This window comes from Bufo gargarizans, chromosome 3 (genome assembly GCF_014858855.1).
Source record: "Bufo gargarizans isolate SCDJY-AF-19 chromosome 3, ASM1485885v1, whole genome shotgun sequence".
NCBI lineage: Eukaryota > Metazoa > Chordata > Amphibia > Anura > Bufonidae > Bufo > Bufo gargarizans.
In genome coordinates, this window is record NC_058082.1 from 122449233 (window position 1) to 122466914 (window position 17682).

General features: G+C 44.3%; 1 protein-coding gene across 1 annotated transcript; it reads right to left on the bottom strand.

Moving 5' to 3' along the window:
- Nucleotides 1-781: 781 nt before the first annotated feature.
- On the bottom strand, nt 782-5884 carry RPS26 (ribosomal protein S26). The gene is made up of 4 exons (XM_044285727.1): nt 5774-5884; nt 4948-5125; nt 4009-4139; nt 782-863 (listed from the first exon to the last, which is right to left on the bottom strand). Exons 1-4 carry the CDS (start codon nt 5774-5776, stop codon nt 828-830), a joined length of 348 nt encoding a protein of 115 aa, XP_044141662.1. The 5' UTR covers nt 5777-5884; the 3' UTR covers nt 782-827.
- Between the last annotated feature and the right edge of the window lie 11798 nt (nt 5885-17682).

The following is a 17682-nucleotide window of genomic DNA, read 5'->3' on the forward strand; positions in this document are numbered from 1 at the left end:
GCTCATCACATGGCCCATCTCATGATCCATCACCATGGTAAAAAAAGATCATGTGATGGACCATGTGATGAGCGCAGTGACATCACCACAGGTCCTTTAGAAAGAAGCCAGGCTGCGCGATCAATTGGATTAAGGAGTTAAATTATTATTATATTTTCTTTAACCCCTCCAGCCCTATTTTACTAGGCTAATACAATCTACAGAACACCAAACCCAAACTTGTGTGAAGAAGTTTTGGTAACAAACATCCGTTTTGCACTCGTGCGGAAAAATCACGCATTTTCCCCGCAATGCACCCGCATCTTATCCAGGCAAAAAAACATGACGCCCGTGTGAAAGAGGCCTTAATTGTATCATGATTATGTGTATTCCATAATGTGTAGCCCTATATAAGGGGTTAACAGCCCATCCGTGGTGAGCCAAGCTGTTATGCAAGGCCTGCTGCTGCCATGAATGGACCAAAGGATTTTATGCAACATCTAATAGATTGATATGAATATTCGGTCTCATTTACTATTGTATATGGAAATATTTGATAAAGTTAAGCAAAACAAGCGTCCCTTGCTAACTGTATGTTACCATTACTTAGATTGTGTTAGTCCCTTATTAACAGGAGGCCATGTAATATGAGGCCAAAACAAATGAAAGCTTGTGTTTTCTGTCAGCTCATTTATTGATCCGATTATGGTAACTGGCTTACTGGAAAGGCCAAATTCACAGCACCACCTCTACTGCACACAGGGTTATAGTTAGAAGATTATGAAACTGACACAAGACCATCATCTTTTGGACAGTTTATTGGACAAGATACATCTTAGCCAGTCTTCCTACATCGGTTTAGGGGGAGCTCTTGGAGGTGCACCCTAAAAAAAAAAAAAAAAAAAAAAGTTGAGAAAATGTACTTAAGCATATATTTACAATGCATCAATAAAAAGAACAAACCTTTGTACACTTGGGATGGACTAGTACAATGCAAAAATGTATTAAAGGGAACCTGTCACCGGTATTTTGTGCATAGAGCTGACGACATGGACTGCTAGATCGCCGCTAGCACATCCGCAATACCCAGTCCCCATAGCTCTGTGTGCTTTTATTGTGTAAAAAAACAAATTTGATCCATATGCAAATTAACCTGAGATGAATCCTGTCCCTAACTCCTCACATACAGAACTCATCTCAGGTTAATTTGCATATGTATCAAGTCGTTTTTTTTACACAATAAAAGCACACAGAGCTATGGGGACTGGGTATTGCGGATGTGCTAGCGACCATCTAGCAACCCATGTCCTCAGCTCTATACACAAAATACTGGTGACGGGTTCCCTTTAACATTTTGCTGGATTAAATCAGAGCTGAAACAGAAATTGTGGCCACTAATATATAGTATGATTCAGGTCTGGAGGCCACAACTCTGCAGCAGCTTAGCCCTCAAAATGATGGGGTGGCCTTCGTATTCAACTGATGACTGGATATACCAGTAATGGCGAACCTTTTACAGACCGAGTTCCCAAACTGCAACCCAAAACCCACTTTATCGCAAAGTGCCAACACAGCAATGTAACCTGAATGCCAGTCAAGTATAGTATATCTTCCATGTACTTATCATTTAGCTAAAATAGCCTGCCTGCGTTCAGTTCTTGTGAATGGCGCTGGATTTCTGAAGAACCTAGGGAGGACCAGAGGGGTTTCATATGAAAAGAGACGAGGGGCCTGGGCACCGGCACGCTTGAACACCACCCCTGGGCACCTTCAGAGCTAATTAACATTTAAAAGTGTTTAGCGAAAATAAGCGACGGACAGCTACACGGTAAGTAGCATTCCAATATGGGGAATTTAATGCAGATCATGGTGTTCGTGTTCTATAATGGCTAGTTTAGGTGCAAGGTCAGCCAGCATTTTTGTTCTATTTTCCAAATATTGGGGACCCATTTTGTTAGTAACCACAATTGACCATTGTTTCCTATGGTTGTGTGAATAGTTCAAAACCAGGAATGAAGCGTCCAAAGAGATGAGGGAAAGATCTGCACCTGGTTTTGGCTCAAAAACCACTGACCAAAACAGACGTGTGAAGGAGACCTTACTTAAATCGCAAAGTTTTTCCACATAAATTCATGTCCGTACATCAATTTGCCCAGTATTTTACATCTGATGCAGCCCAGATATCAGGCATTATAAATGAACTAACTGTACAACCTGAACGGTCACCATTACTGCTATAGGACTGTCCCACATTCAGAATGGGTTGTATACATTACATGCAAAAGTTTCATGTGGTCACTACATTACTTACAATCACCCACACAAAATAAGGCTCTGTTCACACTGGCACGATTTCCTTCATTGCTTAACAGACCCTTAATGATTTGTTAGGACTTTATCTGAAGCAAATTCTCATCGACTTTTCTGAACAGAAAACTGCATCAGGCTGCGCTATTCTAGACATGCTAACTAAAAGAGCATTTACACGGGACTATTTGGCGGTGTGCTGCCGAGTACGTGATAAACGAGCAAATTATTGTTTTATTGGTTTAATTCATAATTTATGCAGCATTTATGGGCAGCAGATTGTGCTGTGTAAACTGCGATCTGCTGCCCAGAAAAAAATGAATCTGTATGTGGATGAGTGGTTACAGAAGCCATTACTTCCCCATATAGTAGAGGCATCCAGCTCTTACATCCATTAGAGCAGTTATTGGGAAGGAACTGTGCCCATCACTACCTGCTCAGTCAGTGCATGTAAACTGGCCTTAAGGCTCATTTTCAGACACTTCAGATGACTGACTTCTGTATTTATAATGGAAAGACCACACAGAGACCAATAAGTGTCCATTTAGTCTACTTGGGCAAGGTATGTGCCAGTATACCTCTATATAACTGTTCAGTAAAGCGCGGGGAGTACACCATGGGTCATCTCAAAAAGTATAGTGTATTGCATTATATACCATGAGATACATAGGAGGTATAAACAAACATAGCCCAAGCGCAGTGTGAACAGAGCCTTCACTCAGTTGTCAATTCAGAAAAAAAATCTCAATCAGAATAAGTTCAGCTGGAGGCAGGGTGAACACAAAAATGTCACAAAAAGCCAATTAAGGTTCCAGACCCCCGACTTGGTTTTCACTCAGTTATAAGCTTGGCCATTATGTTTTACATGTATACAAAGGTCCTGCAGTGCTGATGGACTGCACACCTAGTCACCATGCAGCTAATCACTGGCTTCAACCGTGTAGGGGACATGACTGCTCAGGCCAGTGATTGGCTTCAGCCACGAGAGGATGTCAACACTGCAGCCAGGAAAGCAAACATTGGTAGGGAGGACCAGAGGGCAGCACTGGCTGAGAAAAACAGTGACTGACCTATTTTATCACATTTAGGACTGTTTTGCGGTCCGAAAAAAAACAGACAATAGGACTTTTTTTGCGGAGCAACAAAACTGAGTGAAAAGATGTGGACTGCACTCCGGCACCATTGAAGTGAATGTGTCCACACAGGCACAAAATGCGGATCGGATGCAGACCCAAACAACGGTCGTGTGAATGAGGCCTTACGTTTTTATTCAATTTGGAAAAACCACTTTAAGGGTCCATTAACACATCCGTATGTGTTTTGCGGATCCGCAAAACTCTGACACCAGCAATGTGCGTTCCACATTTTGCGGACCACACATCGCTGGCACTCTCATAAAAAATGCCTTTTCTTGTCCGCAATTGCGGACAAGAATAGGACACGTTTGATTTTTTTGCGGAACGGAAGTGCGGATCCGGACAGCACATTCCGGCCCCATTGAAAATAAATGGGTCCACAACTGTTGCGCAAAATTGCGGAACGGATGCGGACCCATTTTTGGGACGTGTAAATGGACCCCAAGTCTCTTACAAAGTGCAGAGAACCCCCAAACTGCTCCCGGCAGGTGCTTAGGGGACACACTCCTTTAACCCTTAATAGATACCCATTGGATACTTAAATGTGACCTACTGGCAAAAAGACTTGACTACTAGAGATACATACCGCAGGCCTGAACCTTGGAGGTGGTGTACGATCCTTACGAGCTTCACGGGAACGGTTTCTGACCACCTTGCTGTGAATAGCGCAGCTCACGCAGTAGTGCAGCTTCACGTACAATTTGGGCAGAGCATAGGCTAGAAAAGAGAAAACACCATTCAGATTTGATTCTCACATATTGCAAAAAAACACTTAAAGGGGCATCCCAGTTAGATGAAGTTATCCACCATTCACAAGATAGGGGATAACTTAAATTAGTGGGTATCCTCTGTGACCCCACCAATCACGAGAATAAGGGTCACGTACCCTCTGCAGCACCCCTGAAAAGAACGGAGCGGCCAAACAAGCGTGCGGCCGTTCCATTTATTTCTAAGAAGTTCTGGATATAGCCAAGTGCTGAACTAAGCCTCATGCATGAGTATTCTTTTCAGGGGGGCTGCAGGGGGTACGTGGCCCGTGTTCTCATGATCAGTAGGGATCCCAGTGGTAGGACCGCCCCCACCGATCTAATAGTTCTAACATCCGGAATACCCCTTTAAAGGAATTTTCCCAGCTCAGACAATGGGGGCTTATCGCTAGGATATGCCCTCATTGTCTGATAACGGTAGGACCCACACCTACAATGAGAACTGAGCCAGGAAATAAATGGAGGGCACAATGCGCTGACTCCGCTATTGCCGTCTGCCCATAGAAATTAATGGTAGCATGGACCGCGCATGCGAGGTGCGCTCCAATTCACTTCTATGGGAGCAACGCTTGGAGGTGGACGGACCCCGGGAAATCTAGAGTCCTCCAGCCACAGCGCTCTGGCTTCGTTCTAGGTGCGGGTCCCAGTGGTGGAACCTGCACCCATCAGACAATGGGGGCATATCCTAGCGATATGCCCCCATTGTCTGAGATGGGAATATCCCTTTAAGACTTCTGTATAACCTGCCAGCAACTTACAATCAAAGACACTGGCGTCAGAGATGTCCCTGACAGCCGCAGCCTCCACAATGTTCCTGATCACAAATTTCTTGATGGCTTTGTCTTTGGGCACGCAGCGGGCACAGTTGGTGCAGCGGATTGGCTGGACATGGCCACGGCCCTTCTTGGCGCGTCCGTTATTCCTCCTTTTCTTGGTCTGATTTAAGAAGAAAAAAACATAGGTTAAGCCATCATAGACGGGGGAAGCAGTAAACAAGTTTTCCGTAAGGCCTCAGTTACATGTCAGTGAATCAGGCACCACACAGACTTCAGGGAGTCTATTCACATATCAGTGACAGCACAGAACAGATCCCTCATGCACATAATAGCCTATGGGTCCATCAACAGCACATATGCAATCTCTGTAGGGTCTGTGGTTGTCACAGATGGTTGCCAGGACATGCACAAGACGTTTTCAGCTGAGCTGTGTCTTTGGAACACGGAGGACACACGGACAAACCACTGAGCGTCCAGTCAAGGCAGGTGGATGTGACCATAGTGGACACTGCTGGGAGGCCGCCCTCTGCAGTAGAACAAGCTCTATGGGTCATAGCGGATACATAGTATATCGGCGCAGGGATATGTATTAGCACAGCCGGAAATATTAAGCCGGACGGGTGTGAACGTGGTCGCGGCCTTTATGACATGTCTCCCATGCAGGCATGTATGAAACGAGCAGCCGCTCTGAGTGAAGAGCGCAGGGGAGAATACAACGGAGAACGAATAAACCAGGATGCGAGCAACCGACAACTAAACTAAGAAACAGGCGGGGACCAGCCATGCCGTGCACCGCAGCGCTGCTCACCATCTTGGGCTGCAAGGCTGAAAAGAGGACCGGAAACCGCGGTGCATTCCTTATAAAGGCGATCCCTCCGCGGCGGACATGACGTACGGTGCTAGGAAGTGTTGTAATTTGCCAGATGTGGTAATCTCCACCCACTAAAGTTCGAGAATCAAGTTCTGGCAGATCGTACTATGTTCCATGCGTGGCGGATGGATCAATGGCTCAGGCTAGTCAGCGTCGTAGAGATTCGATTGGTAGACCGCGCATGCGTATTGGTGACCGCAGGATGAGAGTGAGGAAATGTTTCCCGCACGTTGTGTAGATGAGCGGTGACACAACTGCAGAAACCATTAGAGATACTTGGTACTCTTTAGTAAAGATGACCCTTTGTGTTTATTTGTATTCCCCATCACATTTACTGGGGGATCTGCAAAGAAAAGGGGGTTAGTCAGCACCTCCCAGTGCAGAGGTGCACGCTGCCATGGCTAAAAACAGAGAGAGAAAAAAAAGAGACAACGCAACGTCAAGGCGATCTCTGTAAGACGGGTCCTAACACTAAATACTACCGGTTATGCGCCATAATGGCCGCCATAAAGTTAAGGGAGTGTTGGATCCACATGCATGCTGGGTTTACTGGGGGACACATGACAGGCCCTGGCCAGGTTACTGGGGTCCAGCAGTTGTAACCCCTAGTGACCACTACTTGGCTGTCCTGTGTAGGGCGACAGGGAGTCACCTGCGATTCAGGATAAAATCATCCCTCTGGAGCGCGCCTAGAAACACTAGTCATCGGATCAACTACAGAGAAGATACATTTTCTGATTAGGTTCCCTATGGAGCCTGATCATTAAGAAGATTCAAAGGAGTTGCCTGAGATAATTGAAAATCTTGGACAAGCGCTAAAATGGTTTTAATGCGTCATCATAGTCATTTTGTTAACTCTCTAGGGGACTGCTTTGGAATGTCGCATAGTCATCGGTGTTCCCCAATGATAGGAGCAAGAAAAAAGGATTTTTGTACTCACTTGTAAAATACTTTTCTCGCTACGTTCATTGAGGGACACAGCTTGTTTTGCAGTTTTTTTTTATGATGGGGCCCCACTATTGGTGGTTCTGAACCATCTAGAATTTTTCTCTGGTTCTATGGTTTATCTTCAGTTGGCTTCTCCAGACGCCTTCTACTGCTTGGGTACAAACTACAGGAGGGGTATAGCTGGTGGGAGGAGCTAACACGTTTCACTTAGTGTCACCTCCTAGTGGCAGAAGCTATACCAAGGAATGTAGCAAGAAAAGGATTTTACAGGCGAGTACAAAAATCCAATTTTATCACCTATCCCCAGGATAGAAGAGGCTTTTCGGACTGCGTGTAGGGAGTGGTGAACCCCAGCATGCCTGATAACAAGAGGTTCCCAAGTCCCCTCTTTGAATGTAGAGGTAGTGTGTATGTTAGTGCACCACTGAGCTCTGCCTCCCGCAACCTCATAGTTATCACCTGTTATGTAATTTTTACACAACAAAATACCCCCTTCCTCTTATAACTCAATAATGCTTCTTTTAAACTTCTACAACACATTATTATGGCAGCCCGTATCCGTATAGCACAACAGTGGAGACAATCAACCCTCTGATTCGAAGCAGTCATTAAAGGGAGTCTGTCACCACATTTCAGCATATTAGACCGATCAAATAGGGTTATATGATCCACCCAGAACTTAAAAACTGTACCTTTGTTGTAGAAAACAGACTTTTCTTTTAGCCGAAAATGAACTTATAAGATTATGTTATGAGCCCTCTCAAGTGCCCAGGGCGGTGTCTCAATCCTCGGAGCCCCAGGCAGCACCTCCTAAACGGCTCATAAACCCTCCCTCCGTGCGCCTCTGCCCGCCCGTTTACTCCCCTCCCCTGTCCTTTTCCACTGCGGCTGTGCAGTCCAAATCGTAGCGGGCGCATGCGCAATGCGATGCCCGCTCCTGGCAGGGCATCGCAATACCTACTGCGCATGCGCCCGCTACGATTTGGACCGCACAGCCGCAGTGGAAAAGGACACTTATAAGTTCATTTTCGGCTAAAAGAAAAGTCTGTTTTCTACAACAAAGGTACCGTTTTTAAGTTCTGGGTGGATCATATAACCCTATTTGATCGGTCTAATATGCTGAAATGTGGTGACAGACTCCCTTTAAGCGAAAAAATAAAATAATGCTCTATGAAGAACTTACAGCCATTCGTATGGATGGGGTAATGCACTTTGAAAAAATATGGTCTCCCTGGATATCGTACTATGCTGTTCCAGATCTACATTATTATGTTCAGCTGTAATAAGTGTTGAAATCGTACAAAGTCATTGGAATATACAGTATCTCACAAAAGTGAGTACACCCCTCACATTTTTGTAAATATTTTATCATATCTTTTCATGGGACAACACTAAAGATATGACAGTTTGATGCCATGTAAAGTGGTCAGTGTACAGCCTGTATAGCAGTGTAAATTTGGTGTGCCCTCAAAATAAGTACACCCCTAAGGGAAAATGGCCAAATTGTGCCCAATGTGTCAATATTTTGTTTGGCCACCATTATTTTCCAGCACTGCCTTAACTCTCTTGGGCATGGAGTTCACTAGAGCTTCACAGGTTGCCACTGGAGTCCACTTCCACTTCTCCATGACAACATCACTGAGCTAATGGCTGTTACAGACCTTGCGCTCCTCCATCTTCCATTTGAGGATGCCCCACAGATGCTCAATAGGGTTTATGTCGGGAGACATGCTTGGTCAGTCTTGGAGTTGTGTTTGGGGTCGTCACGTTGGAATACTGCCCTGCGGCCCAGTTTTCAAAGTTAGTGGACCATGCCCTGCTTCAGTATGTCACAGTACATGTTGGCATTCATGGTTCCCTCAATGAACTGTAGCTCCCCACAGCCAGGAGCACTCATGCAGCCCCAAACCAAGATACTCCCACCACCATGCTTGACTGTAGGCAGGACACACTTGTCTTTATACTCCTCACCTTCTTGCTGACACACACGCTAAACACCATCTGAACCAAAACAGTTTATCTTGGTCTCATCAGACCACAGGACATGGTTCTAGTAATCCATGTCCTTAGTCTGTGTGTCTTTAGCAAACTGTTTGCAGGCTTTCTGGTGCATCATCTTTAGAAAAGGCTTCCTTCTGGGACGACAGTCATGCAGACCAATTTGATGCAGCGTATGGTCTAGCACCGACAGGTTGACCCCCCCATCCCTTTAACCTCTGCAGCAATGTTGGCAGCACTTATATATCTATTTTGAAAAGACAACCTCTGCATATGACCAGTGTTAGGGTACTTTCACACTAGCATTTTACTTTTCCGTTCTAGAGTTCCGTCCTAGGGGCTCTATACCGGAAAAAAAAACTGATCAGTTTTATCCGAATGCATTCTGAATGGAGAGCATTCCGTTCAGGATGCATCAGGATGTCTTCAGTTCAGTCCCGCTTACGTTTTTTGGCCGGAAAAAATACCGGAGCATGCTGTATTTTTCTCTCCGGACAAAATTCCTGAACACTTGCCAGAATTCCGGATCCGGCATTAATTTCCATTGAAATACATTAGTGCCGGATCCGTTCTTCTGGTCCGCGCATGCGCAGAGCTTTAAATCTGGGGGGAAAAAATTTAATACCGGATCCGTTTTTCCGGATGACACCGGAGAGACGGATCCAGTATTTCAATGCATTTGTCAGACGGATCCGCATCCGGATCCGTCTGATAAATGCCATCCGTTTGCGTCCGGATTGCCAGATCCGGCAGGAAGCTATGGTGACGGAACTGCCTGCCAGAATCCTCTGCCGCAAGTGTGAAAGTACCCTTAGAGCGATAACACTAAATTTATTTATTTAATTTTTTCAACATTAGTTTTTATTGAGTTTTTCAGAAAAGTTCCAGTATCGGTAACGCAGTATCGACATATGTTCATACAGTATTTCAATTGAACTAATAAACATATGAAATTACATTGAAGGTACAGTTCCAAATCCACACGTACAATGGTTGTATGTCATTTTATATCTATTTCCATACAGTCTTCAGCTAGAAAAGCGGTATTTAGATTTAGACCAGTGATCCCATATAGTAAGAGATCCCGTGTGTTGCTTACATAAGAAGGAGAGCGTTTTCTCATATGTATACGTGGAATTAAGTCTATGTGTTATGTTGGACAATGAGGGAATAGAATCACTCTTCCAATTTGAGGTGATCGCTAACTTTATAGCTAAAAATAGGTGGGCTAGGGTTCCTCTGCAAGGGATGTCACCTAGGTCTAGATACGGTAGAGCTAAGGAAGGAGAGGGGGACAATGAGCAGTCCGCCAGCTCCTTGCAAAGTTTGTCAAGTTTGGGACAAGACCATAAAATATGCAATAAAGTACCCTTGCTGCCACATCCCCATCAACATTGGTTTGAGGTTCCAGGGAACATATGACATAATTTGTCTAGGGTGTAGTACCACCTTAATGTGGTCTTCATTATTGATTCATAATTTGTAGTGCATTTAAGAAATCTGACGGATAGACGTGAGGCTGTTGTCCATTGAGCATTGGAGAAGGATTTGGCATATATAGGCCTGAAAGGTAATTTTTTCGCTTTGGGGATTGAAAATGGAGAGATTAAGGTTAACAGAAATGTGGAGGTCTGCATGAACAAGATGTCTTAATCTCAACTAGTTGTATAATTCTTTAGGCTGAATTTTGTATTTGTCACATAGATGTTGAAAAGGGTGCAGCTTAGATCTAGAAACTACCTGGGCCATATTTGTTATGCTCAGGTTCGCCCAGGTGCTCAAATCCAAGCTAGGAACAAGAAGACGAGTAGCTTCAAGGGGCAGGAGCTCTAGAATAGACATGGAATCAGATCCTGTTGCAGCATGGAACTTTTTCCAGTGTTTAATTGTTGCGCTCACCAGGTAAGGAAGTTGGTTGTAGGAGAAAGAAGGGAGGAGAGATGTCAATAGCATAGACCTCAAAGATGACTGGGGGACAGCAGACGCTTATATATGTACCCATTGTTTACTAAGGTCTCCCTGCCACCGATCTTGCATCTGTTGTATCTGAGTTGCCAAGAAGTAATCGTGTATGTTGGGTAGGCCTAAACCCCCATATGCTTTCTGTTTGTATAACAAGGAGGCGGATACCTTTGGCCTTCCTCCTGCCCATATGTAGGTGTTCATTTGGGTTGCTTTAGTAAAGAAGGATTTGGTAACTATGATCGGGAGAATTTTAAAAATGTACAAAAAAGTTTTGGCAATACCAACATTTTGAAAGCGGCTATTCTGCCTAGCCAGGAGATTTCTTTCATGGCCATTGATGACAGGTCAGATTTGAATGTGCCTAGCAGTGGTATATAGTTATGCTTATACAGGGTTTTCATGGACTTAGTAAGTTTGCTGCAAGGTGGCTGCAGATAGGTCAGCGAATAGCTTAATCTCCTCGTAGGGGGAAGGCAGGGTATTTCTATTCCCGATTGCTTGAAGTAATGCTTGTTTTATCTGAAAAAAATGGATCCAAGCTATAACATCCCTAGGAATGGTAGGAGAGAGGTGCTTGGGGCGTGCCACTCTATGTATTCTATCGATAAGGAGGTCACGCTCAGAAATTGAAGGGATCAAAACTCGCATCAGTCCCTGTAAGTAGGATCGCAGTTCTTGCAGCTGGATTTCCTCAGGGATTCCTCCAATTTTAACGCTGTTACGGCGTGATCCGTCTTTAGGTCAACAAGCTTGCGTTTAATTATCTCGATTTCATCTGGGAGGTCATTGTGGGCATCAATAAGTTGGTTATGTGAAGATGCGAATTCACCCATTTTTATTTCAGCATGTGACATTCTTCCCTCTAAATCTGATATAGAGGTCTGCAGAGGGTTAATGAGCAAGGCTATGTTATCTTGCATCGATCTGCTGAGTGCCAACAGCATATCCTTTAAGAGGGACCCTGATACTGGCACATCTGAGGTAGAAAAATCCTACAATGTAAGACTGCTATATTGGCGAGTACAGATGAGGGAGGAGAGCTGGTAGGAGCATGATGTGGCTCTTGCATGGGTTGCTGTGGGTTATGGCAATTCCCATTAGCTCCAGCGCACAGCTTATGTGCATGGTCTCCAGAGCTGAGGCTTCCCCCAGGGCTGTTTTAGGGCGAGGGAGCTGGAGAGACATCTTTGTTGTTCAAGGCATTTATTGCGAGCTGCAGGGATCGTGGGTGAGGGACTTTACCTTCTCCCTGCTCTTCTGTGTCGGGTGCGTGCACAACGCGCCTCGTCGGTGAGAAGGGAGCGCTGCTTCCGCCATCTTGTGAGCGCTCCTTCTCAAAGAAAAAGCTTAACTTCCCCTGGGCTTTGATGGATATTTTGCCTCTTGTCATCCTCCATGGCTGAGACATTGATGTGGTGGGGAGGTATTCGTTCTGGAGTGCTTTTACTGGGCCAGGTGCTGTATTGTCGCTGCTGTATTTGCGGAGCTACTCTCCTAAGCGGCCATCACGCGCGGTAGCAGGCCACGCCCCCAATAACACACCTGCTCCTTATTCACACCTGAGACCTTGTAACGCTAACGAGTCACATGACACCAGGGAGGGAAAATGACTATTTGGACACAATTTGGCCTTTTTTACTTAGGGGTGTACTCACTTTTGTTGCCAGCGGTTTAGACATTATTGGCCATGTGTTGATTTATTTTGAGGGCACACCAAATTTAGGGTACTTTCACACTAGCGTTATTCTTTTCCGGTATTGAGTTCCGTCACAGGGGCTCAATACCGGAAAAAAACTGATCAGTTTTATCCTAATGCATTCTGAATGGAAAGCATTCTGTTCAGTATGCATCAGGATGTCTTCAGTTCAGTCCCTTTAGGGTATTTTCTCTGGCCAAAATTCCGAAACACTTGCCGGAATGCTGGCATTAATGCCGGATCCGGTTTCCCGATCTGCGCATGTGCAGACCTTTAAAAATGCTAAAAAAAATTTTTTAGACCAGATCCGTTTTTACGGTTGACACCGGAGAGCCGGATCCGGAATTTCAATGCATTTGTCAGATGGATCCGCATCTGGATCTGTCTACAAATGATATTAGTTTGCATACGGATTTCCGAATCTGGCAGGCAGCTCCGGCGACTGAACTGGCTGCCTGATCCTCACAACGCAAGTGTACCTTACACTGTTATACAAGCCGTACACTGACTACTTTACATTGTATCAAAGTGCCATATCTTCAGTGTTGTCCCGTGAAACGATATAATAAAATATTTACAAAAATGTGAGGGGTGTACTCACTTCTGTGAGATACTGTATCTGCTTTGTCTGACTCCATATCGGTCTGTATAGTTGACTAGATATTAGATCATCGGTACTGATCTTTGTGGTTAATTATTTCCATCTTTTGTGTATACCCCCTGCGTGGGATGCATTGGCAGTATGTTGCCGTCATTCGTTGCTTTAAAATCTAATGCATACCTTTTAAAAACTAATGTGCGTGCACCTAGACATTTTTGTAAATTTGCTCAAAGTTGGCACAATTAAGGCTACTTTCACACTTGCGTTCGTCGGTCCGTTCGTGAGCTCCGTTTGAAGGAGCTCACGAGCGGACCCGAACGCCTCCGTCCAGCCCTGATGCAGTCTGGATGGAGCGGATCCGCTCAGACTGCATCAGTCTGGCGGCGTTCAGCCTCCGCTCCGCACGGCCAGGCGGACAGCTGAACGCTGCTTGCAGCGTTCAGCTGTCCGCCTGGCCGTGCGGATCCGTTCAGACTTACAATGTAAGTCAATGGGAACGGATCCGCTTGAAGAGGTCACCATATGGCTCAATCTTCAAGCGGATCCGTCCCCCATTGACTTTACATTGAAAGTCTGAACGGATCCGCTCAGGCATCTTGCGCACTTAGAAATTTTTCTAAGTTATTAATGCAGACGGATCCGTACTGAACAGAGCCTCCGTCGGCATTAATATGATCGGATCCGTTCAGTACGGATCCGATCAAGCGCAAGTGTGAAAGTAGCCTTAGCGTGAGACACATATACTGTGCTTACATAGGACAAGGGTGTGTGGCTTTTTAGAAAGGTGGAAAAAACTTAAGGTGCAACAATTTGTGCCAAATCGGTTATCGAATTAAGCCAACCAGTATCCAGCCCGAGCCACTGTGATAAATTTGGTGTAGACAGCCTAAGTTTACATAGTCTACAGGATTAGTAAATCTGCACCATGGAAAGGAGTGACCAGGCACTGTTCCATGTAAATGCCTCTGGAAGAGGGGGACCCCTTTCTGGTGATTGTGTTTAGGGGTCCCCAGTAATTAGACCTCCACCGATCATACGTTTATCCATCCGGTGCATATGCTGAACCTATCTATGGGTTCATGGTTCATATTGAACTGTTGTATGCCAAAATGGCAACCTACCAGTCAGTCACCTGGAACGAGATTTATTTGGTTGAAAAGTGCTAAGGGGGGGGGGTCATACTCATAATATAGCTGCAGGCCAATAGCAATCACTTCCGATCCCTTCAGACACATGCTTGCTTGACTCGGCCAAGTATGCATGTGTTCCTATTGAAAGGGGGGAGCCACAGCGGCTTATCCTCCTGAGAAGAAAAGGATTGGGCAGTCGAAATCCCACTGCCTGATCCTTACCTACCCTTCCATCTGCTGTTGGGGAAGTCAGAGAGCCCCCATACACATTACATATATGGCCAGCTTTATACAAATTATTTACTTTGTGTAGTAAAATATAGGAAGAAGAAGAGAAATAGAACATAATAAATTACTTATGTTTTATTTATAACAGATCTTCAGCCAGAACAATACAAAACATACAGTATCTCCATTACACAAAGGTTTACTTACACTATCTTACAGATACAAAAATGCTTTGCAGCAACCTTTTATTTTATTTTGAAGAGCAAATTTAACGTCACAGACAAAAAGGTAAAAAAGAAGATCAAAGAGAACCCAGTGGTTAGAATAAGAATTAAAACTGGAAATATTGCACTTGCTGCTGAAATGGTTGGAACAAGGAACAAACAATTTAGGAAATTAGTGTTTTAAGTAAAACAATTTGTAGTCCGTGATGGTTTGAGCTCAGCAGTTGCCCTTTTAAAAGCCCTTCTACATCAAGATGCATTTTATTTGCCCCCCCCCCCCTCTAGTTATGTTTAAAAGATAATAATAATAATAAGGTATTGGTTAAGGCACCTGGCCTACTATATAAAAACCACACTTAGAATGTGAACTATTAGATGGACACTTCCATCAGAAAGGGATAATTTTTTAAACTCAATATTCATAGAACATTTTTCAATTCTTATTTGGCTCTTTTTTCTCAGCAGTGATATACCATTGAAAATAAAATACAAAATTGTGTCCTTCCGTAGCAGTCTGCACAGAGAGATGTGACTGCTATATAGATAGGAAATTCATTGTTAGTTTACTGCTGCTGTGAGGGAAAGAGGTTATTTGTCAGTGTAATAGTAGGTGTAGAATTGGGATGACAGCGCTATTGTTTTCCAGATAGGCCCATATAAAGATGTCCACAGAAGATCACTGCATGTACAGTATATTGTAATGTGTGATGTTTTAAAGGAGTCACTGAGTGAGAAAGTCAAGGGAGGCCATTTGCTATGCTAAGGGTCTTTGCTATAAACTAGAGCTCATGCACATGACCGTATGTAATTTGCGGTCCACAAAACACGGATCAAGACAAAAATATGGATGACGTCTGTGTGCATTCAGTAATGGAACAGCTAGCCCCTAATAGAACGGTACTATCCTTGTCTGTAATGCGGACAATGATAGGACACATTCTATTTTTTTGCGGAACGGACCTATAGAAACAGAATGCACACATTCATCTCAGTTTTTTTGCGGCCCCATCGAAGTGAATGGTTCAGCATATGGCCCCCCCCCGCCCCCCCCCCAAAAAAAACGGAACGGACACGTAAAAAAAAAAAAGAGCCCTTAAAGAGCCAGGACAGGAAGTAGAATACCTGGAGTGACTTCTGAAGAATGATATGCAGAAAACCATCCAATTTTTTTTTTTTTTTAAAGGGAAAAAATTAATATCCACATATAGGCTGTTAACGTGATAAAAATTAGTTTTGACGGTAGTGTCCTTAAACCATGCTCAACTGAGCAGCTACCGCACAAATATTTATTTAGCCAAAAGTGTGATTACATTTTTTAATTCTAATGGACCAGATGACTCCTTTAATCCTCTCATCTTGCTTCTTGGACATTACAAAAAATGTAAATGTTATTTTTCTTCTTAAACTAAAGCATTTTTAGAATTTTAGAGTGGTCACTTACATCAGTGTAGTTCAGGGATGTCAAACTCGTGGCCCTCCAGCTGTTGCAAAACTACAACTCCCATCATGCTGCCCGGGCATACTACAGATATCAGGGAATGATGGGAGTTGTAGTTTTGCAACAGCTGGAGGGCCATGAGTTTGACATCCATGGTGTAGTTGGTCTATGAATTCCCTAGATATAAACCCCCCAAAACACAGAAATGGTTTCTTGCAGGTGGAAGAAGGAAAGCCTTGGAGCAATGAGATTCTTATGTTCTTCTTCTTCCTGCTGGGTTATTTTTTTTTCTAGTTATAAAAATGTAATAAAAAAAACAGGAGCTCAAAGATAAAATGTGTTTAAGGCCGCTTTCAGACGAGCGTATTGAAATCCGTCAGCATTCTCAGGATCCTGATGATATACCATGCGTATTTCTTCCTTCATTATATATGCACTGCACAGACTGTAATGTACGTATTTGGAAATAAATCCACACAAAACTCGGACAATGCTGCGGATTTCAAATACTGACAGAAATTAATCGCCTGTGTGAATAGCTCCATTCATTAACAGCGTATTCCATTACATTAAATCCGGACTATATACGCATTGCAAATACGCTAGTCTGAAAGCGGCCTAAAGAGGCTATCCGGGAATTTATATTAATGACTAGGCTTGTGCGAATCGGACTACTTTATCTGAACCCAATTCGTTTGAAAACTTAAGTTTAGAATGTGCGCTCTGTACCAATGTATTGGCTCCGCTGAGGCCTTATTCTTCTCGCCACAAGTATCATGAGACTTGCCTAGTCTCCTGCCTGTGATGTCACATTCGGGTCCATTCACACGTCCGCAAAATGGGTCTGCATCCGTTCAGCAATTTTGCGGAACGGGTGTGGACCCATTCATTTTCAATGAGGCCACAAAAGATGCGGCCCTGCAAACAAATAGAACATTTCCTATTCTTGTCTGCATCCACAGACAAGAAAAGGCATTTCTATTATGGTGCCGGCCATGTGCGGTCCACAATGGCCGGCGTCAGCATTTTGCGGACTGCAAAACAGTTGCGGACGTGTGAAGGGAACCTTACAGCTTGGTTCTGTGCATAGATGACCGTTTCAAAATCCGAACTGAGGCACAAACCCGAGTTTGTTATCGGATATTTAAACTGTGATTTATGCGCAGAACCAACTGTAACGTCACAGGCACGAGACTAAGCAAGTCTTGCGTTACTTGTGGTGAGAAGAACAATGCCTCTGTGGAGCCAATACATTTTATTGTGGTATGGAGAGCATATTGTAAAAAAAAAAGTTTTCAAATGAATTGGGTTTAGATCGAGCAGTCCGAACCCTGAATCGCTCAAGCCTATTGATGACCTACCCTCTGGATAGGTCATCAATATCAGATCAGCGGGGGTCCGACAGCCAGGACCCTTGCCAATCAGCTGTTGGAAGAGGTCTGCGCTTCGGGAGAGCTGTGGCCTGTTTCTAGGCCATATGATGTAACCATACATCGGTCACATAGCCTAGTTGCCGTTCAACCCTATTCAAGTCAATGAGGCTGAGCTGCAATACCAAGCACTGCCACTATACAATGTACGGCGCTGTGCTTGATAAGCTGCCGGGAGTCGGCTGCGC